The 26,403-nt window shown below is 38.2% G+C and overlaps 6 protein-coding genes across 6 annotated transcripts; 4 read left to right on the top strand and 2 right to left on the bottom strand.

Moving 5' to 3' along the window:
* Positions 1–52: 52 nt before the first annotated feature.
* On the top strand, positions 53–1,306 carry MELLADRAFT_103100 (uncharacterized protein; the record flags this gene model as incomplete). Its single annotated transcript, XM_007405899.1, has 4 exons — positions 53–227; positions 304–390; positions 505–574; positions 691–1,306. 4 exons carry the CDS (start codon positions 53–55, stop codon positions 1,304–1,306), a joined length of 948 nt encoding a protein of 315 aa, XP_007405961.1.
* Positions 1,307–2,581: 1,275 nt separating this feature from the next.
* On the top strand, positions 2,582–3,913 carry MELLADRAFT_103101 (uncharacterized protein; the record flags this gene model as incomplete). Its single annotated transcript, XM_007405900.1, has 1 exon — positions 2,582–3,913. One exon carries the CDS (start codon positions 2,582–2,584, stop codon positions 3,911–3,913), a length of 1,332 nt encoding a protein of 443 aa, XP_007405962.1.
* Positions 3,914–7,688: 3,775 nt separating this feature from the next.
* On the bottom strand, positions 7,689–9,589 carry MELLADRAFT_103102 (uncharacterized protein; the record flags this gene model as incomplete). The annotated part of the gene is made up of 5 exons (XM_007406177.1): positions 7,689–8,023; positions 8,102–8,328; positions 8,365–8,414; positions 8,897–9,468; positions 9,535–9,589. 5 exons carry the CDS (start codon positions 9,587–9,589, stop codon positions 7,689–7,691), a joined length of 1,239 nt encoding a protein of 412 aa, XP_007406239.1.
* Positions 9,590–13,401: 3,812 nt separating this feature from the next.
* MELLADRAFT_103103 (uncharacterized protein) lies at positions 13,402–15,016 on the top strand (the record flags this gene model as incomplete). Its single annotated transcript, XM_007405901.1, has 5 exons — positions 13,402–13,559; positions 13,703–13,885; positions 14,028–14,610; positions 14,708–14,809; positions 14,894–15,016. 5 exons carry the CDS (start codon positions 13,402–13,404, stop codon positions 15,014–15,016), a joined length of 1,149 nt encoding a protein of 382 aa, XP_007405963.1.
* A 1,422-nt stretch (positions 15,017–16,438) lies between these two features.
* Positions 16,439–17,888, top strand: MELLADRAFT_93485 (uncharacterized protein; the record flags this gene model as incomplete). The annotated part of the gene is made up of 4 exons (XM_007405902.1): positions 16,439–16,830; positions 16,915–17,260; positions 17,373–17,510; positions 17,601–17,888. 4 exons carry the CDS (start codon positions 16,439–16,441, stop codon positions 17,886–17,888), a joined length of 1,164 nt encoding a protein of 387 aa, XP_007405964.1.
* Positions 17,889–22,086: 4,198 nt separating this feature from the next.
* On the bottom strand, positions 22,087–24,813 carry MELLADRAFT_93486 (uncharacterized protein; the record flags this gene model as incomplete). Its single annotated transcript, XM_007406176.1, has 10 exons — positions 22,087–22,211; positions 22,330–23,301; positions 23,379–23,435; positions 23,519–23,568; positions 23,646–23,856; positions 23,936–24,024; positions 24,099–24,332; positions 24,396–24,555; positions 24,637–24,707; positions 24,782–24,813. 10 exons carry the CDS (start codon positions 24,811–24,813, stop codon positions 22,087–22,089), a joined length of 2,001 nt encoding a protein of 666 aa, XP_007406238.1.
* Between the last annotated feature and the right edge of the window lie 1,590 nt (positions 24,814–26,403).

Below are 26,403 nucleotides of genomic sequence, written 5' to 3' on the forward strand. Positions count from 1 at the left end.
GAACTTTCAAACGTAGAAATCCGAGGAGAGACATCAGGATCAAAATTGTACCATGAGCGAATCTAAGATAAAGGCAGCTGGGCTGAGATTCCAGAAGAGAGCAGACTCCAGTAACCCTACTCCAAGCTCTGCCAGTACCTTTTACAATTTGAACCGCCCATCTAAAGGAATTCCAATCTCGAAGCCAAAGGAGGGCGATAATGATGAATATAATGATGACAATCATCGTAAGTAACTTTGAGAATTGAAGATCACATTATGGCTGCATACATCTGACATTTTTCTTTTCTATTCACTGCACAGGGCGTTTAAGGAAGGATCTTGACCGACTGTACCCAAATTCTACCTTACCCACGCGCCCGGCTCGGAATGTTTCGAACAAGAGATTTCGTAAGCCATTCGATTGGCTCATGCGGGTCTTTCATTTGACCTGACCTTTTCATAAAACTCATTGGTATCCTCTCTGGTTCTCTATGGCAATCATCGTCTGGGCCTCTTCCTCAGCAGCTCCACCATCGGGCTATTCGACTGGATCCTCAACTCGTGCGCTCGACGAAAACCCGATGGGTGTAGGGTAAGTACATGATTACGATTTGTGGCAAATTTGCCTAGAATTTTGAAGACGTGATTTGATCAGACACGTTTCCTGTAGTCCTGACCTACATTATCAAATTTGTCATGAAAATCTAGCTCGTCGTCTTCCGCATCTTCTCGATTATTGAAACCTCCTATCAATCACAATGCACGTTTACAAGGTGATCGTGTTCCAGGAAACCGCACTTGGACTCCTTCAAATCAAACGATTGAACAATCCCCTCCTGATTCTTCCACTCAGGCTTCACATCTTAGTTCTCGATTAGGATCAGAACACTTCTCTCTCAATGATGAGCGTTGTACCACCATCTCCTCTCCGCATCAAGAAAAGCCCGACATTGAAACACCCGCATGGCTGGCAGAAGATCAATCTTTAATTCTTCGACTCGATGCTGCCATTGCTTCTCCTACGCGTCTCGAAAGCTCGGCTCCAAGACTAGAACCAGATGATCTATGCCTTGCACGAAGAATTGATGCTGCTATTGCTTCCCCTGAAATTGTTTCTCCTCCACGTGGAAAAACTACAGTTCAAAAGCCCACAGGCAAGAAAATACCATCCATCTTCCTAAATCCTTCTCACAACTCTAGGCCACAAGCAGCATCTTCCAAAGGCCGGATTAACCCCATCAGGCACAGCCAAACCTCGAAGCATACCAAATCATGCCTTAACAGTCCTAAAAAGTCGATTTCTCAGAGGGCTTCCAATGGGTAGATCATCTATCTTGCATATGCTTGACATCAATCTCATGAATGATTTTGTATCTTTTGGTTGGTGTTCAGTGAGGTACCAATGGTGGTAATCCCAAAGCTTTCCGATCTGCCACCATTCAATCGCGCCTTGCACTCACGACCGACGTCACCGACAAGCAAGACACACCCAGCAGCGACAAGCATCTTCTCAATGAGAAATGAGTTCAACCGATTCCCTGAAGTGAGGTCCAAATGTCAAAGTCCAGATCAGTCTTTTGATTACTCACTCGATACTCCGGATATTGATCCAAGTAAATCATCCATCACTTTCTTGGGTTCGCTTCAGAGAATTGAATTGTACCTGCTTCGGTTTTAGATTCGATATGTCCGTTTTGTGATGAACCTCTACCCAAGAAACCATCGAAGAAGCTTACAGACTTGATCCAATACTTGGTCAAAAGACCCCATGCCGAGAAACGTCCTACTCCTCAGAATCCTGGAGGGATCTCTTTACCAGTTGAGGACTTGTTCTCTTCTCAAGTTCATTTTATCACGATGGCATTCTGACTCTCCGATTTTTGTTTGAGAAGTTCTTTGAGACAGCTAGTTGTTGCAAGATGCATTCTGATGAACGAGATTTGATTCCTTTTGGAGTCAGTAAAGGATGGCCCACATTCATTGATTTCTCAAAGTTACCAAAGTTAGTACGTATGTGCATGCGTACATTGTATTCAGGTTGTAAAACGCTCAAAGTTAGACTAATATGATTCTCTTTTGGTTTGTCTGCCTTGATGATCAAAGGAGGATCAAATCTTATCGTTCACAATTAAATGAGATCATCACAAGAAAAAATAAATCAAGATTTTTGGATCAAGCGGTAGAAACTTGGTCGGCTCAAGGAGCGGTTCGAATTCGAAATGTTGTGAATGAATTTGATAATTTTGAGGTTGAGCAACCTGGATAGTTGAGCGACCTCTTCCTTATATTTTCACCGCACTCATGGGCATATACTTCTATGTTTCTGACCCACTAACATTGTTTTCTCTCAAAAATGCCAACCTAAACCAACAGCTATGGATACCGAGGTCATGAAGTCATTTATAACACACTCTCGCGACTATTTCGATTGGAACAATCCGACATAGAACCGTTATCACCAGATTACTTTATCAGAAGGGTCTTATTGCCTGAAGTAAGCTTGAGATTGATTGCGGAAGACATAGGATTACCTTATGATGATCTGAAGGTCATGAACACGCTAGAAGAAAGCAGATCTTTCGGATCAGCTTTGTTTCCAATGGGAGAAAGTTATCTTGGATCTGAATCTGGATCCGACTCTGATGATGATGTACCAATCAAAAGACAAATGCGATCACCTCGTAGGAAAGATGATATCAAAATGCTCAAGAAACAAAGGTCAAATTTGCGCGATGATGATAATAGTGATGTGGAGATTGTTACGGAGAAAAAGCAAAATAAGAACAAGGGGAAAGGTAGTCGGAAGAAAGCCGGGCACGAAGACGATATCGAACTGCCGAAGAAACTAACTGAGACAAATCAAAAGTCTTCCTATGAGAAAACGGGGGCGAAAGGAAAGGCCAAAGCGATGAATGGAGTAGCAAGCGATAATAAACATCATATGCGAGTTAATCGACCACGACAGACTGAAGAGTCTTTGCGAATTGATGATCAAGTGTCGAGCTCATCGTCTGATGATGTCAAGATTCAGATCGAACGACCAAAAGTTTCCGGTTCAAAAAAGAACAATGAGATAGTGTATCTTGATGATGACAAGGATGGATCAACAGAAGAAGGTTTTTCAAAATCTGATGAATCAAAGACTAAAGTCGAAAATAAATACTTTAATAAAAAACATATCGAAAAGCAATCATCAGCAGATAACAAACGAAAGAAGATCCGAGAAAATAATCAGACTCATAAGAAAAGGCGGAAAGTTTTACAGGATAGCGAAGAGAGTGCAGATGAATTAAATTTAATAAAAAGATCAAACTCTAGCGCGCCTGGCTCGTCTCAACAACCTAATGATGAGCACGTTTGTTTCAGAGGTAGTAAAAATCTGGCAATTCACAAGCAAAAGAAAATGGTACCTATTGACGAAATCGATTCAAAACACAAAAAGAAGATGGCTGTTGATTGTGATGATGATGATGAAATAGACTATGAACAGAATCGTAGCTTAGAAGCCATCTCATTACATTGTTCTCAAAAACATCAAAACATGAACAAATCAATTGAGATTATAGAACTTGAGAAAGAAGAGAAGGAAATCAAAGAGAAAAAGAAGACACCGGAGGAAATATTAAAATCATGTAAAATTAAAAAATTGAACAAAGAAAAACAAAAAGAGTCACCAATTGAACAAATCATTGAAAAGCAACAAGACCCAATTGTTCAAGGGAGAGATCATAAAAATAAAAATAATTTAAATCAAACTAGTATTAGATCAACTGTTGCATCTGGATCTAAACCATTCCTTCCAGTTGCTCATCCTACAAGACCATATACAAACCCAGCATCAAATCCTAATCAATTTAAGAACACCTCATCAAATCGATCTGTAAGAAATTTATCAACCAGAGCTGATCCTGATTGGTGTTCCCAAATCTGAATCTTATAAAAGTAAATGTATATGTTATATATATATAAGTATATATATATATATGTGATTCAAGATTTAACACTTCTTGTGAATCATTTATTATAAACGTAAATAGTATTTTTAATTAATTGTTTGAAAAAACAGCTTCCTGGGTTTCTCTCCTCTCTCTTTCTCTTCAAATAATTACCACAAATGAAATATCAAAGGAATGTTTTTACTTTCAACGACTGAAGGTTTTATTTTGGAATTGGTTTTCTGGTATATATCAACTTAAATCATTACAAGATGACTCCAGAATGGAGAATTTCTTCACTTTGACATTCCAGTACTTTTCATTGGTATAGATTTAAAGATGAATAATTGATATCAATCATTTGCTTTTCAAATTGAGGCATTTTAGTTGTTTTTCTTCTCTTAATGGATTTTTCATGTAGCTTTTTCACAGCCCCCAATTACTGGTCACTGGAGCTTCATGGCTTCAAGAGTGTTTTTGAATTGATTTTATGAATGCTTACTCAACACAAGTCCCAAATTCTTACATGGCTTGTTTAACCTTGACAAGCTTGGTGGGAGAGGGATTGGCAACTTTTGGTGTGCAAGCAGGGATCCAGATATCCCTGACCCTCTTGAGTCTGGCATCTTCTGTAGTAGATACAATACACAAATTTTGAGGAGAGCAAACTTTCCAGAACAAGGAAATGACACTTTTGTCTTTGAGCAAAGTTCACTGATCAGAAAACAGTCCTCTTGCAAGAGAAAAAGGAATGTGAACTTTTGAATTTTGTTTTCACTGCTTATGCCAACATTTCCTAGATTAAAGGCTGTCACTATACTATACTATACTATACTATACTATACTATACTTGGTATAGTATAGGGTCCAACTATACTGAATTGAACTATACTTGGTATAGTATAGATGAACTATACTCAGAGGTACTATACCATACTGAGTATAGTTGGGTGAAGTATAGTTGCAACTAGGATATACCCAGTGGCAGTACCCAGTACAGTACAGTATAGTCTAAACTATACTATACTCAACTATACCTGAACCAGTATAGTATAGTGGCACTCTTGCTAGACTGGCCAAAAGAAGGGATTACTACACTTCTGGGATGCAGGTTTGAAGTCCTGTGTAATCAGAATTTTGGTGGGGAGAGTCGCTGTGTGATTCCCCACATTCCACAGGAGAATACTGTGAGACCACCATGAGACTACATGACTAAAGCATGAGCTCCATAACAGAAATTGTATCACAGAGTCTGGGAAGCAGAATCTGATGTTGAATTTATAATGTTTGTACCTACAGAGTATCACATCCAGGAATCACAACAATTTTGAGGTGTTTGAGTTGAGAGTGTACATTTAGACTCACCATACAAAAATTCAAATTGGTCAGTCTTTTCAAGATACCAAAAGGTGATGAAACTAATTAAACTTTCTTTCAATGATTCCTTTGCTTTCACTCACAATGATACCTACAGCCGATGTGAGAAATAATGGTACTTTTTTTTTTTTTCTCACTTCCAGATTTTACTGGGTTTTCGATTTGTGGAAAAAACTTTTTTTTGTTTTTTTTCCAGTGAGAAACTCTGAAGGAAGTCTTGAATGCTTTGACAGTTTCCCACGGAATATACATCTGTAAGAAGATACTTATTACGCAGGCAATGGTGGATCTTCTGGTAAGTTCGGATCACTGGAGAGGAGTCAGTCAGTCGACTGGGCAGACCTCCTCTGCGACCTCTTTCCCCGTCCTTTCCACCTCAACAATCTGCCCTCAAATTCCCCATATTTTCCCCGATATGCCACCGGTATTTATTTTCTTTGGATTCAGCGTCTCATTTTCATTTCCGTCATCGCTCATGTTGGGGTTTTTCAGTTCCGCATTGCTCATCACAGCCCAGAAATCAAACTGGCTGTGGTTCGCTTGGCTCTCACCGGGGTTCGGTTTCAGGACATCTCCAGGACCCTTGGCCTGGACCTGGCTCTGACCTCGGTACATCGCTGGGTCAACCTCTACCAAGAAACTCGGGCAGTGGTTACGAATCCCTTGGACCACATGGATCGTGGGGCACCCTTAATCTTAGGAGGACCCAAGCGCCTTTTTGTCCTGGACAGCCTTTGTCTCGACCCGACGTTATACCTAGACAAACTCCAAACCAAGATCATGGAAAGATTTAATAAACATGTTTCAATCAAGACTCTTTCAACCGAACTACGAGATCGATTGTGTTGGACTCGAAAGAAAGCCCGCACGGTTCATGCAAACCAAAGTTTGGCCGCTCGAGGGGCTTACATGGCGAGGGTACTCGAAATTGACCGTCGGTGTCTTGTCTTTGCCGGTAAGTCTTTGAATTCCTCTATGATTCTTTCGCCTGGGTCTCATCTATCTGATTGGTTCTCTAGACAAGACCAGAATTGCGAAGCGACAATTGTATCAAGAGTACGCACGGGCTCCCATTGGAGAACGTACGCCTCGCCTCGCAAGGCCCACTCAAGCAGGCCGTTGGTCAGCCTTACCAGCCATCTCGCTTGATGGCTTATTGGCAATCACCATCAAGCGAGGTGGCTATTCTCGACTCGACTTTGAAAGTTTCCTGGAAAATGACTTGGTGAGTGGTATCTCAAAATACCATAACGCATGGACTTGGCTAATGTGTGCTTACCTTCAGTTACCGGCCATGAATCCATGGCCGGCTCGGAACTCTGTCCTGGTATTAGATAACGCGCCGATCCATCACGGGGGATCAGTCGCGGAATTGTGTGAAGCTCACGGTGTCAGGTTGATTTACTTACCGGCTTATAGTCCGGACCTCAACCCAATCGAGAAAGGGTTCTCGCCGGTTAAAGCAAGCCTCAGACGCACCCAGGGACTCCAAGGTGCGATTGACCCCGATGGCGAAAGGGCAGTGGTATGGGTCACGATGATGGAGGTGTTTACCGATGAGTTGTGCGCCAAGCTTTTCAAGGGCAGTGGGTATATGTAGTTCATAAACTTGACAATCTGAATTGGTCTCATTTGTAATATTTAAATCAATGTTGTCTTTTCTTTCACCTTTCATCTTTTGAAAAATCTTGCCTTTCATTGATCGTAACGAAATGAAGCTTGGTCTTGATGTTTTGAAACCAAACGCTCGCGTTCCCCCTAACCCGTGCCTTTAGAGATATCAGAGAACTGAGTCTGAACCTCTCTAAAGCCCTCGGAAGGACATGGCCTTATTGAGAGTGTGATCTAAAAGCTCTCTGGATCTTTTCGATGGTGTTGTAACCATCAATTTGACCCTTCGCTTTGGGAAACCCTTCGTTTTGGGAACTGGAGCCCAATAGTTCACATGTTTTATTCTTACGTCGGAAGGTTAGAATAAAACATCCGTGCTCGGGCTGTGCCGAGCACAGCGTCTGCATTTAACAATTGGGGACCTCAGTTGTTTTTTCAACAAACAATAACATTCAAGCCTGACATTTCAAAAAAAGCCCTCAAGGCCGATTACAAAGAGAGCGAACTCGAATGTCGCAGAGGGAAAGAGTAAATAATCAAAAAAAGAAACAACGTGTATGAAAAACACACTCTTCATTTTTGGAGGCCACAACTTTGAAAGATTAAACAATCTTTAAAAAAAACTTTGATTTAGATAAATGTATTCAATATTCGAGACCGCAACGTAGAACTCATACTGGAATCTTTGTGTTTGAGATAATTTATTTGAGATATTGGATAGTAAGCAAGCAAAAAAGAAACTCGATTTGAAAGAGCACGGGTTGGAAGTTTTTGGAAAACGCATCAATGAGGCAAATATTCATATTGAGCATTCGCCTCTTCCACAGCTTCAATGAGGCGACTGGCTAATTGGAATGGCATTCCATGACCCGTGAGGACATTGGCGGTCATTTGCACGCTTGGGATGAGATCTGTCCAAGATGTGACTTGAGCCTTGCGCAAGACCGAGCGAGTGGCGAGGTCAGTCCGGGGAACATCACATTCCAACAAGAAGTCGTCCAAAAGTGTGGCATGGGTGACCACAAATTCGACATCGGAGTTGGAAACGTAAGGCTCGGATTTCGGGACTTCCTCGTCCGTGAGAAGGGAGATGGATTTCCCAGGCGTCATTCCGGAAGCTGTAACGGAACATTATGATGTGTCAGCAAAGTGTGTTTCAAAAGATCCATAAGGGGAACAGAATGGAAACTACTCACATTCTTCCAACTTGACTTTCTTGGGGGCCGTCACTCGGGTGCGAGAAGAGGACGCTTCCAAAGTGCGTCTCGAGGTGGATGGACTGATAGGTTCTTGCTTGACCTTCACTTCGTCTGCAGGAGGGTTTGCAAAAAAATTTCGTTGCTGTCGTTGCCTTGAGCTCGAAACGTTGACACTTGGTGAAGGATTGGGGTAACGCCTCTTGACTCGGTTGTCAACACTCATACTGTTATGAAGAACCGAGTTCTTGAACATCTCTCACTTGTACTCGGTGGTGTTCGGTGGAATACCGCGGGAGGTGATCCCATCACGCTGCAAAACAACATGAGGTCAGCTTCGGGCAGCAAATGATGAACAGAAGGAAGACACTTACTATTGCGGTTGCCCAAATGAACGCACATCGATGGGTGAACCTATAAAAAAATTTGGGTCCCAAGGCGCCGTGATGATCGCTCCATCTCCCCCAAGGGCTCTCTCCAGGTGGTCCTGGTAAATGGTAGCTGCCTCGAGCTCGAGATCCTTGGCAGCCTTGACCACCTGGTTGTGATTATAAGGAAAAAACCATTATTAAACAATCTTGCTTATAATCTAACGAGGCGAAGGTCGAGGTTACGTACCGAGGTTTCCTCTTGAGCCGCTGCGGTGGCCTCCTGAGATGCCGCTAGTTCATCTGCGATTGGATTTGGTCCAGCAGTGCCTTGAATGTATGCCATCGCTCCGCTAGCCTACACAGGCGAAGAGAATGTGTCAGTTATAAAAACAAGTGATACACATTAAGATAGCTCAAACCTCACCTGAGCATTTTTCTTCGCCTTGATTTGGGGTTTCTCAAGCGTGATATTGATGAGACCTTTTGAGCTTCGACTTTTGCCCAAGTGGACTACAAACTCTTGATAAGACTTGAAATCAGTCAATTTTGTTTTTTTTGATCCAACACTTGCATTCCAATTCAGCAAGGGGGTCAACGCGCTCTTGAGGACCACCTTCTTGATCCCAATGAAGTAACGGTCACAAATGTCGCCAACCAACCCCTTGAACTCCTTCAAAGACTTTCCGTACAGGAAGACTTTGAAGTCTAAGACCTGTCCATCCTTGAAATCGGCAGAGTTGATGATGGCGTACTTCAGAGGTGGTGGCGCTCGTTTTTTCGCGGCAGTCACTTTTGAAGTAGACGAGGCTTTCACCATTCCCGGGGTGACCTCCACGATGTCGTTTGTGTGAATCTTGAAGGCCACTCCGATGGTGAAACTTTGGCTTTCCTCCATCAACCGACGGCTTTCGGTTCCTTGACGCCAGAGGCGCTTGAGTGTCGGATGACGCGCTGGGGCGTCGTCGCCGTCCGCAATCAAATACGGCGGATCAAATACTGCAAGTGAATAATATCAGCTAGTGGAATCGATGATGTTGAGAAATGATGATTAACCAAACTCACCTTCATCGGCATTCTTGTCCTCGTGGATGAGATTTTGAATGGGTTCATAAGGCATATCTGGGAAAAGAAAGAGGTACATCAGCATCCAATCAAAACTGAGAACCAACTGATTACTGACTGATCTGAACTTGAAATTGAATTGATGTTCCCAAAAAGAAGTTGACAGTGAGAGTGAAAGCAGAATGATGAACAACCCTAAGGAACACAAACGGGGGATGGGTAAGCGGGTATGATATCTTTTGGAAAGGAGTGAAATGACAAGAAAAAGAGAATGATGAACCAAGGCGTATCAGCGACCGAAAAGTGGGATGAAAGAAATGGAGGTGAAGCGGGATGGATTGTGTTCTTGGTTGATAACAACGTCGTCAAAGGAATCCAAGAAAAGAAATTGTAATCGCAGTTCCAGCTGCCATCTGAAGTTCCGGCCGGCAACTTCATCGCAGTGCAGTGGGTGGTGAGTTCGTGAGTCTCGAACGAGGGATTGTTGATTAGAAATCCTGCTCGGACGAGGAAGGAGCAATTCGAGACCATGGTATAAAGATTGATGTGCAAGAGGCAATTGAGATGCTCACCCACTGCTCAGTCCAAAAGCCCCAAAAAACAAAAAGTCAGAAAAGCAGTAAAATCTGGGAGACAAAAAAAAAAAAACCATTATTTCTCACATCGGCTGTAATTCACATTTTGGTAGGAACAATGAAATATTTTGAATTGACTATTTTCATGTTCATTGGTGGGATACAAAGTTAAATCTGGGATTTTTTTCTCAGTTTCCCAGTTTTTGTTTTTGACTGTGTTTGGAACTTTCCCACGCTCTCCCAGTTTCCCAGTTTGTGTTTTTGGCTGTATTTTGAAGACTGGGAAACTGGAAAAAAACTCCCAGTTTTAACTTTGTATCCCATAATTCTAAGTCAAAAAATAGAGTGTTGGTCCTATTTGACACTAAAAGTCAAATGATTGAGAACCCTTCAGATCAAACAAGATGAAAAAAATTCATGGCAACCAATTTGAACACTGGGGTATTGGTTTTGTCTCATGTAAGTCTGAAGTGATTTGCACTTGCTCACCTTTCAGGGAAATGTGGGATCAAGTGCTGTTTCAATTGGAAGTGAATATTTTAGATTTATTTCAATTGATTTCAGCTATCATCAAATCACACAATGGTGACAGTAAAGAAGAAAGATAATGTGACTACAATTTCCCATGTCAGAAGGGACTAAAACAAGTAGCATACCACCACATTGTGATGAAACACAAAAGGTGGTGGAAAAAGCTTGTCATCTTGTGTTGCCTTGTATTTTCTCCTGTAAAGAATGAGCTGACTACTCTACATGACAATTGATGTGCAGCTAAGGATCAAGGTCTGAGGTTCACTTTCCCAAGAAGTACTCCTATACCAGCTACCTTGTGTTTCTGGCCATCAAAAGTACTTGACTGATTGTTATCACTGTGTCCATGTGGCAGTCTCTCAAAAAAAGTGCACACAGACTCCCTTTCAGGCACCAAGGCAACTTGTGTGCGCTCTTCAATGGGCAAACACCACACGGACATGGTGTATCAGAGGACAGTCAACTTCTCCTTCAATAATATTTCTAAGAGCTCATTTGTATTGCCTGGTTTCTGAGCCTAGTTTTTGAGGAATCAAGTTTTCTTGAACCAATTTTCTGCATGCATAGATATTTCTTTGAAAATAGATATATATACAAGTGATTCAAATGAAGATCAAGGTAAACATCATTTTTCATGGATGGTCATCAACAAGAAGCTTGAATGAGTAAATTTTACAATAAATGTTAAAAGATTTTGTCTCACACTTCATCACTGTCCTCTTTGTGCTCTTCCAGATCTTCCTACTCTGGATCCTGTGAACTTGAGGTGTTTGTTATATCCAGTTGGACAACCTAGCAACCCCAATCTTTCAATCTTTGGGCTTTAAATTCCTCATCCATTGCATCAATGAGCTATAAGTGATGAGCTACAGTAACAATTCCATTCATAAGAACCAGGTCAAATTCATTGTTTCTTGATGTTTTCTTGGGTGACTTGAACCTTTGGCTTTGAGGAGGGATTGGTGGGTGAAGGTACTTTTGTATATACCTTTGGCTGCTTCATAATTGTACTCTACAACATATATGTCTGTTGATTTGATTGTCTTTCCTTGGAATCAATAGGTAAAGAGATGGTTGGATTATTTGGAATGAACATTGATGTGTGTTGGCTATCATACATCTTTTAAGCCTATAAGAACCTTCTACAAGACACTTGTGAAAATTTGAGCAAAAACCACATTCTGTATGTGGTTTATGATCTCCAGAAGGCTTCTGATTGACATGTTAAAGACATCATAGAAAATGTGATTTCTGAAACTGTCAGAAACCACATTTTGGTTAGAAGTTAGGTCAACCAAAGGCACCCTAAAGATTCTGCCAAATAGAAGGCTCCCAATAAGTAGCCCAAGACAGAGTGGAATAGAGATCTTATTGACATTCAAGATTTTCTAATGACTGATCATCATCAAACAAGATGTAAAAAATGCTCAGCTGAGATCCATTGAAATTCACTATAAGCCTCTTCAATCACATTATAAAGACAAATCGTAAGCGTAAATTAAAGTAAATTGAATTTGTTTACATCCAATTGAATCTCAACATTTAGGGTACTGATCAAAGTAAGTATGTTGCACTACATATGTTACAAAACATAGATTCCAAATTTCCTTTTTGGGTGGAGGAAATCACATTTAAAATTGAATCAAGTTATTCAAAATTTGAGAAGTGGCTTTGAGAAGCGTCAAGAGGTGACACCCAGAAGTTGCCCAGACATGCTCCAGCAGTTTCTTGAGCTTCTGGAGTACTTCTGAACTCTATAATCTAAACATACATAGACTCTTTGCGCACATGTTCATGGTTTGCGGCTCCTTTGAGTCCTCTTAAGACTTCCTGCCAGACTGAGACCTGCAGCATGATCAGGTGGTATGGATGTGATGTGATGAGGATCAGTACTTGGCAGGGCTCTGAAAGTTACCAAGCCCACTCCAGAAGTGTCACTCAAGAAACTTCTGGAGCAACTTCTGGATGTCACTTCTTGACACTTTCCAATGCCATTTCTTGAATCATGAATACCCTTATTTTTGGCAGGGAAATTGGCATTTTGAATAATGTTTGGCAAATTATGTAATTCATAATGGCTTTTTTGCCGCAAAAAATGAAATTTGTTGAAAGAACAAAAGATAGGAAGCAGATCTTAAGAATCATTAGCACTTCAAATTCTTGATATGTGAAAGATAATCTTTGAATGATATAGTTTATCTCAATCATCTGAAATTGAATCTGTGTTCAACTTGAAAAGTTTTTCTAGAATCCCAATTTTGAACATTTATCACAAACTTGATTGGTGTTTTCAATCAGGATTTATTTTATTTTATTTTACTTGATTCAGAGGTCCTGATATTTGTCCACACCGCACTTTTTTCAAGAACGTACTCATGCTGAGAGGAGTTTTGCTCGGCTTCCGTAGTGATGAATACGATTTCAAACGAGGCAAGAAGATTTTGAAACGAAAGAATCGAAATTATGGATTGATTGTATGTGATTACATAGGTTTGGATGTTAAAAAGTTTATTTAAACCTAAAAATGGATTTTAAATTTCCAAGAAACCAAAAAAGTTGAAAAGAACACAAATTGAACGAAATACCAATCGAGAATCAAAAAACATCAAAAGTCAACAAAACATCAAGAAACTCTATCATAATCCAACAAGAACTGAACAGAACTACGATTATAGGATATAGGAAGATATGTGAATGATAACCAAAAGAAATCATGAATCTAATACCAAATCAATCTTTTCAACTTTCTTCAAGTTCAATCATGTCTTTCGATCCAAGTTCATCTTCGGCTTCCTCATCATCATCTAATATACCTAATCCGCTTATCTCATCAACTTCATCAACTTCATCTCAACCTAAACCTTTGATTCCTGAACCGAAACCGAAACCACCTGGATGGGTTCATTTCTTAGCAGGAGGGTAAGTTTTTTTTCTTCCTCATTCCAAAGATATCATTCAACTTGATCTTTTCTATAAATCCAAAAAGAACTGATTCTTTTTACTTTTTACCTTTTACTTTTTCAATTTTTTCGATTTTTCGATTTTGCTTAAAAATCAAAAAGTTTAGGTGGAATGTGTGGAGCCACAGTGACAGCACCATTTGATTTAATTAAAACTAGATTACAATCATCTATGTATCATCATCATCAAACCACTTCAAATCATCATCATATCAAATCATTAGAACCTAGAAGGAATTTCGAAAAGGTTTTATACCATTTTAAAGATACTGGAAGAATGATTCGGTGCGCTGAAGTTAGCCTTTTCTTGTTCTTTATTCAAAAAAACCCTTTCTTTTGATTTTTTTTTTTCGAAATCTGACTTGGATTTCTATCATCTCAAAAAACTCCCCTGCGATCGATCAAACCAAAAAAAACTATCATATAGAGAGATCCAAAGAACCGAAGGATTCCGAGCTTTATTCCGAGGTCTAGGACCTACCCTAGCCGGCGCGATCCCAGCCAGATCGATCAATTTCTACGTCTACGGTACCTGTAAAGAAGTGTACCAAGAAGTCCTCAACCCTACTTCTCATCCCAACCAAAGCTCAAGTCTAGTCCATATCTTTTCAGCCATCACTGCAGGTATTGCCACTTCTACTGCAACTAATCCAATCTGGGTGATCAAAACTAGATTACAATTAGATATACCTACCACCACCACAACTTCGAATAGATCGCCAAACACATCGATTAAAACAGTCTTGAAACCTTCGATTGATTGTATGACCAGAATTTATTCGCAGGAAGGTCTTCTGGGGTTTTATAGAGGTCTTTCGGCTAGTTATTTAGGTGTGGCTGAAGGTACGATCCAATGGACTTTATATGAAAAATTTAAAACAATTGGAATCCATCAGAGTAGGAGTGGTGAACTGGAAGGTCAGGGTCAAGGTCAAGAGTGTTGGTGGAATCAGGTTTTGGCGGCTGGGTCTGCTAAGTTATTGGCTACTGGAATAACTTATCCTCATGAAGTATATCTTCCTTTCTCTAAAAGAAATTTAATTTGGAAAAAATTGGTTTTTTTTGAAAGAAAGAGATCTGATGATTTTTTTGGTTTTTTTTGGGTAGGTTGTTAGAACTAGAATGAGACAAAAAAGACCGATTGAAAGTAAAGTTTATAAGTATGATGGATTACTGATGACTTTTAGAACGGTTTTTCAAGAAGAAGGTGTAAGTGATCATTTAATACAATACAATTCAATCTAATTTGATTTTTTTGACTAATTCTGAGAGTTTTGGATTTTGGAAATGTAGATCAGAGCGTTTTATGGTGGATTACCTGCTCATTTACTTAGAGTCGTTCCGAATGCGATTGTGATGTATACGGTTTATGAAACTGCTTTATCGATTAGTAGAAAGAAACTTGAAAGTTCTTAGATTGATTGATTTCTTAAATTAGTTTGAAAAGATATACATAGATACATACTTGAAATTCATTTTTTTGATAGAAAAAGTGAGGTTCATGATCTGTTTTGTGGTTTGGCTGGTTCTTTTTTTGGGATATATATATATATATAGAATTTTGTTTTCATTTTTAATGTTTGAATTGGTTTTGATTTTGATAATAGCTATTGATTTTTAATGATTAGTGATTAGATTTGTTTTATAAGTATTTGCTAGTATTTGTGAATTGAATGAAAAGTGAACTCACTACTCTGCACTCAAACTACTTGAAACTGTGTTTTGACAATTGAGAAATCGAATGAAAATGTATTTTATTTTAATTTTAGGTTTAAATTTCAAGTTTCGATCGATCGAATGACAACTTCGATATTCCTGAATGATATTCCTGTTTCATCAAAATGGCTAATCATAAACAAATCAAAACTAAATCAACAAGAACAACAACAAGCCAATCATCAACTTCAAGAACTCATCAAGTTTTGTCGATTTCAATACTAATCATCAAATCAATCTTCTTTTTAATCACTATCAACTTATCATTAATCGTTTCAAACTTATCATTAAACCCAATCTTTGGTCAAACTTTAAACGAATACTATCAAACAGAACTTCATCAAACCATCGACTTGATCTTAATTCCAATCTCTCTTTATTTAATTAAATCTTTAATTCAAAATCAAAACCAACATCAAAATCAAAGACGGTTCATTTTAAATTCTTCGATTCTTTATTTTGGTATCTTATCAATTTTAATCGAAAGATTACCTAAACTTTATTCGATTGATTGGTTTGGATTAAAAGAAAATGTCACTTTTAATAGGATTAATAGTTTTTTTTGGTTTTTGGATTATAAGTTTAAACCGATTGTAAGGAACTTGTTGGGGTATATACATATTAGGTTTTTGGGTATTTTACTTGGTATCTTTCATTTGGTTTAGTTTTGAAATTTTCTTTTAAACAGATAGATTAACCATTTTATGAAAATTTCAGAATTGAAACTAATTTTTATGTTTTTCTTTCTTTGGTAGGAATTGGGTTTGAATGAATCAAGGTTGTTTAGGAATCCAAATCGAAATCAGAATCAATCTCAATGGATTAAGTTGGTTTGGATTTCGGTTTCAAGTATAAGTTTTCATGTTTTTTTAAAAATTACTTATAAATGGATCAGCACAATCATTTCAAGAATCGAACCTTGTGAAATCGTAAGTTGAAAAAAAATCCAAACCATCATCACGATCCAGAAACCCAAACATACACTAACTTCTAAACTGTTTTCTGTTAATTTTTTAGTTCTCATTCTCTTCCATTACATTTTTAATGTTCTCAATCTCAACCAACTTATCTGATCTAACCTCAAAAAACCCAAACAAAAAAAACATAATTATTCTCAAAACAATGATGATTTTAATGATTTACAAAACCATTCCAGTTTCCCAAAGTTTATGTAAAGACGAACCCACAAACCAAACGAAATCTGCAACAAACTTGTTAGTTAGAAGAATCTCAACCACAGGTTTAATAACCGTAGGAGAATTTAAAGATCCAGAAAGTCGTGAAGTTTTTAGGTATTTAAGATCAGATCATTCTTTATTAGGTGGGATTTGGATTGGACCTTCAATGAAATCGGTTCAAAAGAAATTTTCAAATCTAAATCAAATCCAACTTGAAAAAATTGCCATTGAGAATTCAGAATCGATTTATTCTACATTTATTATCCAAGAAGCTATTAGACTTGTTAAAAGAAACCAAACTCATTCAAAAAAACAAGAAGAAGAAGCATTAATCATGTAAAGTTTTATTTTCTCTACACTCTAAATGTTATTTTCTTTCATTAACTTTCTTGGATTGATTTTTTTGTTTTTGGGGGTGAGGGAAGGAAATAGTGGTTTAGGTATAGGAGTTTCAGCCAAAACGTTAATGAAACATTCCATCAAGACTACCATAGTTGAAATCGATCCAACAGTTTATAAATATGCAAGAGAATACTTTGGTATGATCCAACCTAATGGAGGGATTTATTTAGAAGACATTCGAGTTTATTTAAATCGAAATTTAGCCAATGATGAATCGAAGGATCGACAAGAAACTGTGATGGACAAATTCGATTACGTTATTCATGATGTTTTTACGGGTGGGATGGTGCCGGCTGATTTGTTTGTGAAAAGCTTTTGGATCGATTTGAAAAAGGTTTTGAAAATCGATGGAGTTTTAGTGATTGTAAGCGTCTTCCATTCCCCATTCCCTTTCGTTTCCTTTTTTTTCGAAATATATATGAGAGAAATCGATTGAATTTCTTTTCTTTTTTTGGGGTAGGGTTTGGTTAAAAAAGAATTTTGCAGGATTACCTAGTTCTAGGGCTGGACTTATGGTACTCTTGACTATCTTTGATGTGTTTTCGTTTTGTAGAACGTTTAGTGAAAAAGATTTTCGGGATCAAAATCCAGAAGAATTAGAGTTTCAAAACTTGGTAAGAGTTATCATTTTTCATTCCATAGTCTTTTTTTGAAGATTTATTGAAACTGGTCTTTTGGTTTTTTCTTGGTTTGATTGGTTAAAGGTATTTTTTTGTAAAATGAATGAAGTACCTGAGTTTAGACCAGTAACTAAATCAGACGTATTGAATTCAAATCATAAGTTTTGGATTTTAAATCGATTAATGAATCATGAATTAACAGAAGTGATGTCATCAATTTTATTAAAACATCAAGATTTAAAAGAAGAAATGGTTTTAAAGGAACCTAAAGATTCGATTAAATTAAAACTTGCTCAGATTCCTTCTGCTTTGAATCATTGGAATGTGATGAGAGAATTATTAGATGAAAAGACTTGGGAAAATTATTATTGAACAAGGGTTTTACAAGAGAGAAGTAGGTTTGGAATTCGAGATTAGGATGGAGGGGTTGAGAGGCTGAAGGTTGGGTTGGGTTGACGATTAGTTGGTTTGGCTTTGGTTCAAGTGTGGGGGGGTTTGGTGTACTTTTGAGATTTGTTTATTGGGTTTAAAGTTTGTGTGATTTGGTTTTGAATGGACAATCATAAATTATTTTTGGTATGAGGAAAATTGTACATAATATGTATGTATATATGAATTTGGAATGAAGAAAAGTTGGGATTGAGAGAAAAGTAGAAATAATGAAGGGTTTATAATATATGTACAATAGGTGGTGTCTAATGGGACTGGCAAGCCTAGATCTTGGTCACTTCCCGGTGATGATTATAATGTAAAGTGGTGTGTCCATTTTGTAAGTGCCTTATGCTTGGCCTTGGGTAAGTAGTGGGAATACACTTGTGGTAATTAGTTTGGATTACCTTTAAGTACTTATTCTGGACCATTTCTGTTGAAAAGGATTCCTACCTTCACCTTGGCCTATAATCATGTAAGTTCTTTTAGGGAGCCTGGGTGGGGGGTCAGTCACTTTTGTGTCATGGTATAAGCAATGCCAATCCCACTGAACTTTGTGTCAATCCCCTTTAAGGTTTGCTCATGCAACCCATTTAAGGCCCTGTTTGGTATGGCTTTCAGCTTTTATAAATGCATTGACAAACAATAGATCATGGATTGCATAATCTATTGTTTTTTGAATGCATATTTCACAATCTGGAAACTGCAAAAAGCGGCTTTTCACAGTTGAAATTGATATTCACAAAGTGAAATGTTTTTGATTTTTGTGGAGATGAATTAAAAATTTGATGTTTATTATACTAGATCACAAAATCATCTAGATACAAATTGATAAATTGATTTGCTGTTGATTTCATTCTTGAGCCAATCCCATCTCATATCCTTGGGTAGTTGATAGTTAGTACCCAGACATACAAGGGAGGTTACTTAGGTCCATGCCCTCACTTGGGCAGCAAGACCTTGACGTACCAGCCTATACTCATCAACAAGTGGAAACAGTTTTTGGCTTCTTCAGATCAATTGCTTGTGTTCCCAAAGGCCGCGGTGGTATGGTTGGTGACAGCAAGAACCACGTAATTGGGTACTTTGCCAAAAATTGTTCCACAAGTCGCAAAAATCATTTACAAAACAAATCAAGATAGATCTGAGGTCGTCTTGTTGAGGGCTATCCAAAATTATCCTCAGCGGAACACATTTCAAAAGTCTTGTTTTTTTTTAACTTTTATAAGACTGATGAATTTGGGTTTTTGGTTGTTGTAATTACAAAATACCCGGTCCGTGATTTCATGCTTCTTGCTGTCACCAACCATACACTGAATTCCATTATCCGGAAGCAGTGTGAACCACAGGTGACATTAGGCCCGGAGCTCCAAACCAGTGACAGGACCAACAGGCCTGTCACAGGAGCACTGAACTCTGGAAGTTTGATAAGAGAGGCCCAGATTTTTCCCCTCTCACTACCAATTCCAGACCTCACCTAATCTGCTCCTGTAGAGTTCTCACAATTCAGTCTTAAAGAATCTAATTTTAAAAACCCACCCACCACCCGGGGTTGAGAAGTCTTCTTCTCAGGCGCTGTCCTTGTTCAAAGGGTAAAAGAAGGGGGTTGGCTGGAACCAACTCCCATACATTTCTTCTACCTTTGGGACCCACCCCAAACCACAAAACATGTAGGACGCTGAAGCCCATATGATGTGTTGGTACTTCTATGTGATTGGTAGGACAGTCCTAAGAATAGGATTCATCTTAAACCACGGGAAGTAACTCGTTCAAAACCTGATTGAGCAAAATTTTAGTGTCCGGGTTCAAAATTTCCTTGAATCGTGAAACTCGTTCACAACTTGTTAGCATTACATTTGCCAATTTCCCTCTAGTGCACTACAATACATACACATGCACCGCACTCTCAAAACCTTTAATTCTGACCGTTCAACAATCTCACTCCTTCATACACGGGGCCAGCAGAGTACAGAGTACAGCCCAAGGGAAATTGGCAAACCTAATGCTGACAAGTTGTGAACAAGTCTCTTGATTTGAGGAAATTTCGAACCCGCACACCAAAATTTCACTCAATGGGGTTTCAAACGAGTTAATTCCCGTAGTGTTATAAGGAACTTTCCTTATACTTGATACTAGTATATCCCAAGCACACCTGACTTGTAAACAACCTTACAAGTAATGGAGTCCTCTAGGTGCAGTAATCAACAGGGATGGCTCATTAAGACCAATAAATGACCTGTCTTATCCAAGACATGATCCAACAACACCTTCAGTTAATTCATTTGTTAATCCAAAATTATTCATTGCAACATGGGACAATTTTAAGAAAGTAGCTGCTTTCTTTAGATCATCAAAGGAACCTTGACTGTTAGCTTTATTCAATTGGGAAATAAATTCTGAATTATTTTCCATTCTTTATTCACTTCTCTCTCTCTTTACTTTCTATTTCTTACTACCAATTCTGAGGTAGTGTTATCTGCCCACACAATTAGATTTTGGCCTTTTGAAGTGTTCATTTCCAATTACTTTAGGAAACCTAATTTAAATCAACATCACTATTTGTTGAAGATTAAACCCTGTAAAATGTTGAAAAAAAGCAACAGATCTAACAATTTCAGCCAAATCAGTGTTTTGTCTGTTCAGTGATCAAAGGTCTTCAATAGGGTTTTGGGCCTTATTCATCCTTACCTTCATCAGAAGTAATCAACATGCCAAATCACCAAAACTTATTATAATTATAATCAAGTGCTACTGCAAGAACAATTTGAAGAAGAGATCAGTGGAGGATGTTATTTGGATGAATCTTTATTGCTCTTACCTGGAATCACAAATCCTTTGACATGGATTTATCCAGGCATTCTTGTTGTTCAGGAGGTGCTACTACTTTGGCCCAATCTGGAGCTGGATGGCATTTATTCACTCTTCTGGTTGATGTTTTTCTGAAGCTTTCTGCATTTCTGTTAGGGGTCATGTTGCCTTAGGACTTCCTGAATCTCAGAGTGATGTGATTGGTCAGTAGCGGTACACAAACTTGAACACCCAACCTGAAATCCTGTGGACAAAACCCATGACAACCCAATTTTTTTGGGAGTTTTGTCCATTGGTTTTCCACTTCCCTGCTGGGCAAAACCCAAAAAACAATTGGGTTGTCATGGGTTTTGTCCATGGGCTTTTAGGTTGGTTGTTCATGTTTGTGTACCACTATTCTTTGCATATTGGGGCTTTGATTTCTTTTTCTCAAAAGTGATTTTTTCTTGTTTTCATCTTTCTTTCCTTTTATATTTGTTTTAAAGGAAGAGAAGAAGATTGCTTGATTCTTATAAGAAGTCAATTTTGGGGTTTAACTTATTTGGAACATGATATCAACTCATTGTTGTTCTGTCTGGCCATTTGATTTTTTTCTTTGTCCTCCCTGCTTCACCAATTTTATGTCTATGCTCTTCAAATAGGCAGGTCAAGGAGGGTGTTTTTATTTTGGACATCTTGATATTTTATCCCTTTGGGGAACTTGGCCCAGCACTTCTGAGACTGAGCTATTCTGATTTATGAAAGTACCATACATTTCAACTTTTCAATAAAATTTGACAAGATCAACTACTTCCAAAGCTAGACTTATGGTGATCTTTACACTCTTTGATGTGTATTCATGTTGTAGAACATTCAGCAAAAAACACAACCAAGATCAAAATCCAAAAAAAAAATAGAATTTAGTAAGGTGTCTTCTCCTATATTTCTCCAAAATAATCATCATACTTGACAAGAATCTTCTCAGATGTGATACATACCTCAACTCTTTCATAGATTTATACAGAATTGTTGAAATGCTTCAATATTATTATCTTGGTTTTGATGCACATCATTGATCTAAGATTGAGTAGGGATTTCATTGCATATTGAGTAGGGATTCCATTGAGTATTGGGTAGGGATTTCATTTGTAACACATTGTTTGGTTGATCGATAAATATGTATAAAACTAATTCAAAGTCTAGAAAAACAAAAACAAAAAGCTAAATAGGGAATCATGTGATTTTACTAAAAAGAACAGACTTCAACATAAGCCATAAAAAAGGTATGAAAAAGAAAAAACCAATCAAAACTTCAGAGAAGAAAAACATAAGCATTTCGTAATAAGTTGTTTTTTTACATTGAATACATTTCTTCATATAATTCTAATTCTTTACACAAAGTTTTATCTTTGATGATGTTCAATTGTGATTTCGCGACTGCATTTCTGACTGTTAAATTCATGATTTTTGGTCCACAAACTGATTGTGTATGTTACCAATTTCATAGAGATGAAAAAATGAAGTGAAATAAGCAATCATGACTTAAGATTTTGGAAAAATACATTCCGATAAGATTTGATTAAACAGAATGACTTACCAACCACTCCAACACGTCCATGATATTGATTTGTAGCATTTTCGATAATTGATTCAAGTTTTGGTCTCTCTCTTTTAACGCTATACCTTTTAGACTTTTCATTCGAAGTCAGATCTTCATTAGATAGCACTGATTGTTGTACTACTGGAAGAATTCCTTCTTCAAGTTGATCGACTCTACTTGGTTCTTTAAGTTGTGATTCCGATTCGGATTGAATAACTTTCTCTTTCTCTCTAGTTGATGAAATTTCAGTCAAGGTTGTAGTAAGATAAACATTTAATTTAACTTTTTCAATCCAATCTTGATTAGAAAACCAAGTTTCGATTACTTCGTTATTTCTTGTAGCCCAATGTACTTCAATTTGAATTTTTTGATCTTGCTGATTTACTTCTAAGATCAATGGAATCAATGCTGAGATTCCCGTTCCACCTGAAATCATGATTAAATTATCACATGATTTAATCGAATCTATAAATCCTGAATATGGTCCATCTAAAATACAAGGTAATTTTAAATTTGATTTTCCTTGTCTTTTAGATAATAATTGATTCAATTTTCTAGTTAATCCTGAATGAGGTTGAACTAAAAAGTACATTTCATTATTTTTTAAGACAGATTGCTCTTCATTTTGAGAATCTACTTGAGTTTCAGTCACTGATACTGAATTTGATAATACTTCTTTTTCTGATCCTTTGCCTCTGTTTGGATAAGAATATTGACGAGAATTAGGTATTGAAGCTATCGTAAATGGATGTGTTTCCCAGGGTCTAACTGTGAGGAATCGAATTGATACATGCGAACCTGCTTTCCAACGATAAGCAGGTGGAACTGAGATCTTCATTGAGTAAACGTCACCGGGCAATGTTTCTAATTCAGCTCTTGGAAATCCTTTTAGAATGAATCCTTGATTTGCCAAGATTGACAATATACGCCAAGCGATGCCAACTCCCCAAAGTCCAGCAGTCGCGTGCACTACAAATTTGAACATGGAATGGGTTCAGAGTTAGTATCGGTAAAAAGGAATTTGATTTTTGTAATCTCAACTCAACAGTATTGGAATGAGTTGAGGTAAGCTTCTGTATGCCAATACATCCAAATGAGAAAAACTTTTGTTCAAAAAGATGAGCACAATTTCATGTAAGCGTTATTGTAAAGAATCTGATGATATCCAGGATTTGAATGTACTTACTCAAAGCAGCCACCATATGAAAGAAATAAAACGTTTCATAAAACCTTGCCCTGTAAAGAAATAGATTCAGAATCATTGTAACTTGAAAAATTCAAGGAGATAGAGAAGGATTCTCATCAGAATTTACCTGATCGGAGCAAGACTCATAATACACAACCAAGCCAATGCGACCAAAGGGGGGAATCCGTTTCGATAAAGCGCATTATTTTGCCATGTATACCACCATGGTTGTTGGCGATTTGCTCTAATGATGTTGGTCCAAGTATGAATAATTGAATAATATAAACAAATCCATGGTGAATATTTATGAATCGTCATAACTCTTTGATATGAAACTCCTATATAAATTCAAATCAAGCAGAGGGTGAGATTCGAATAAAGGACTTTATGCAGAACGAGTTTTGGAATCTTATTTACCTGTTAAATAAGATATAACATTCCTGCGACAACTTAGTACATATATCCAAGGCATCATTGCAGTTGCTACCCATTCAGTTCTTAACCCACTGGAGAATCCATAAATTTCAAGAAATCAGTTGATCATCGATTTATAGCAAACCCAAACTTCTAGAAAACTCACAGTACAGAGCTACCATAGTTAGGAGGTCGATAATAAGGACGAGGTATGAAACAAATAAGATTTGTAAAAAGTAAAAATAAAAAAAGTAAAATACTTGGACCAGTGGCGGGTATGATACCGCCAAGCCAATTACTTTGAGGATAACTAATTAATCTAGCATAAGCACTGATTTTTGGCCTAAAACTTATCACGCTAGGTAAACCTACGATACTGATCAAAAGAAATTTGTCAGGTCTCTTGTAGATGAATTCCAGTCGTAAAATAATAAGATCAATAAAGACTTGAATAATGACTAACCGATTAAGTGCGTGTAGACGTTTGATAGCATTAACAACTGCAATAGCTACTAAAGCTGCAAGAATAAAATACATTGTCCACCAAGCATAACGAGGTGAATCTATCCATGGATCATTTGGAGCTTGACAAATAGCTTTCTCATGCTCGGTGGGCATATATTCTGGAAAAAAACAAAAAAAAATTGGTTAGCGTTTGATTAGGTTTGCAAAAAACAGTTGTGATGAGGTAATAGTCTGCTTACTGAAGCGCTGCCAGTTACCCTTCCCAAGAGTACCATTAGGATAAACGCCATTTGTATAACCAAGGATACAACTGCGTAAATAGAACGAACATCAGTATTTTACAATTTCGAACGTGTAGAAAAAGGCAAGACTAGTTGGACTGACGGGTCGTCTGATCCACCGTATTGACCTGACATCTTAGTAAACCGTTACTTATAAGAATCAAGTCCTTTATCGAACACACCCAAAGTGGAGATACAAGGCAGCTATGTAAAATTTAAATCAAGTTTCGAAGTTTTTTAAGAAACCTGACCCTTGTCAAAGTGATTCTGATCGAACAGAAAGAAAATAGATGATTAGAAGCCACCAGCACACATATGTTAGTACAAAGTTATAGTGACTACAACATCAAAGTCGATTGCGATTGCAAAGGTGGCTGAGAGTGGTCGACTACAATAATGGGTAGGTCAGCTTAACTTATGGCGAATTCGAGGTGGTCAAGATCGGTCAACAAGAAATCCGAATTTGAATGAAGAGATAAAGCACCGGGATCGGAACCTTGACTCAAATCCAAACTGATTCCGCTCGACGCAATTCTTTTAAATTTCGATATGTTGTTTATGTAATCAGATTGCTTCGAACACGCATCTGAACATCCCTATTAAATTTATTCCTTTATTCAAAGGGAAATCTCTGCGAGGAAAGTTAAATTTAACTAAACTTGCCTTCCATCTTGACATTGCCATGCAGATTTTATCCTTTTTATAGATGTCTTGTGTCTCGACTCTTGAGAGTTCTCAAGTTGGAGTCCCGTTCGTGATCACAAGAGCACATTCGGGTGGACACTTCTTTTTCGTCGCCTGTCGCGTGGTGGAACAGGGACTGATCAGACCGGTCGGCCCAGACGTTCGATGACGAGTCCAGCTCCCAGCAACTTCCATTCCCCGTAAATTTCGAAGCCGGCTGAGCTGAGTATATAGTGTCCGTCTTGCAGTTTTCTATCTATCAGTTCTTTCTTAAATCCAATGTGCTTTGTTCAATTGATTGCTGCAGTGTCCTCAAATGTAATAACAGCAACAGAAAGGGCGTCAAGTACAAGTAGCTCTTTTCTTTTGAAGTGTGATAGATACGTAGCTTTTGATTGAATTGAATCATGATCAATGGGGCTCTGTTGATCAGTCACTCGAGCAAAGTGGCACAGTTGAGTTCTTGAGTTCTTGTAAATATGGGTCTTATTCACGCGCGTGTAGGCTTGCGGGCTGAACCCTCCAAAATCACGTGATATTGGAATCATCAGATTTCCTCACAATCTACAAGTGGTGACAGGCCAAAAGCAGTACAAAGAGAAGCAAAAGACCTTGAAGAAACTCTGCTGAATTTATTTCAAGGTTTCACAGTGTTTAGAGCCCTCAAAAAGGGATTTCAAGCAAAAGCACTTGAAAATCTTGCTGTACTCAGGCCAAAGTTGAGGTATGATGCCTAAGCCCCGCTCCAAAAGAGGACATGGACATGAAGATATAAAGATTCAGATGAATCAACTGCCTCGTGTCAGCTCGAACCGTAAAAGGGTTCGTAGTGGATGAAGCTCTAGGAAAACAGAGAAAACACCTGAGGGCACAGGTGACGCGTGAGACTAGAGCTACAAGGCTTGTCTACGACGAATAACTGAACTGACCTGAGGGCACAGGTGACGCGTGAGACTAGAGCTACAAGGCTTGTCTACGACGAATAACTGAACTGACCTGCGTGCTCGTAAGAGAAGAAGAGCGCGCGTGGATAACTGTTTA

The sequence above is a fragment of the Melampsora larici-populina genome (assembly GCF_000204055.1).
Source record: "Melampsora larici-populina 98AG31 unplaced genomic scaffold MELLAscaffold_5, whole genome shotgun sequence".
In the NCBI taxonomy this organism is placed as follows: Eukaryota; Fungi; Basidiomycota; class Pucciniomycetes; order Pucciniales; family Melampsoraceae; genus Melampsora; species Melampsora laricis-populina.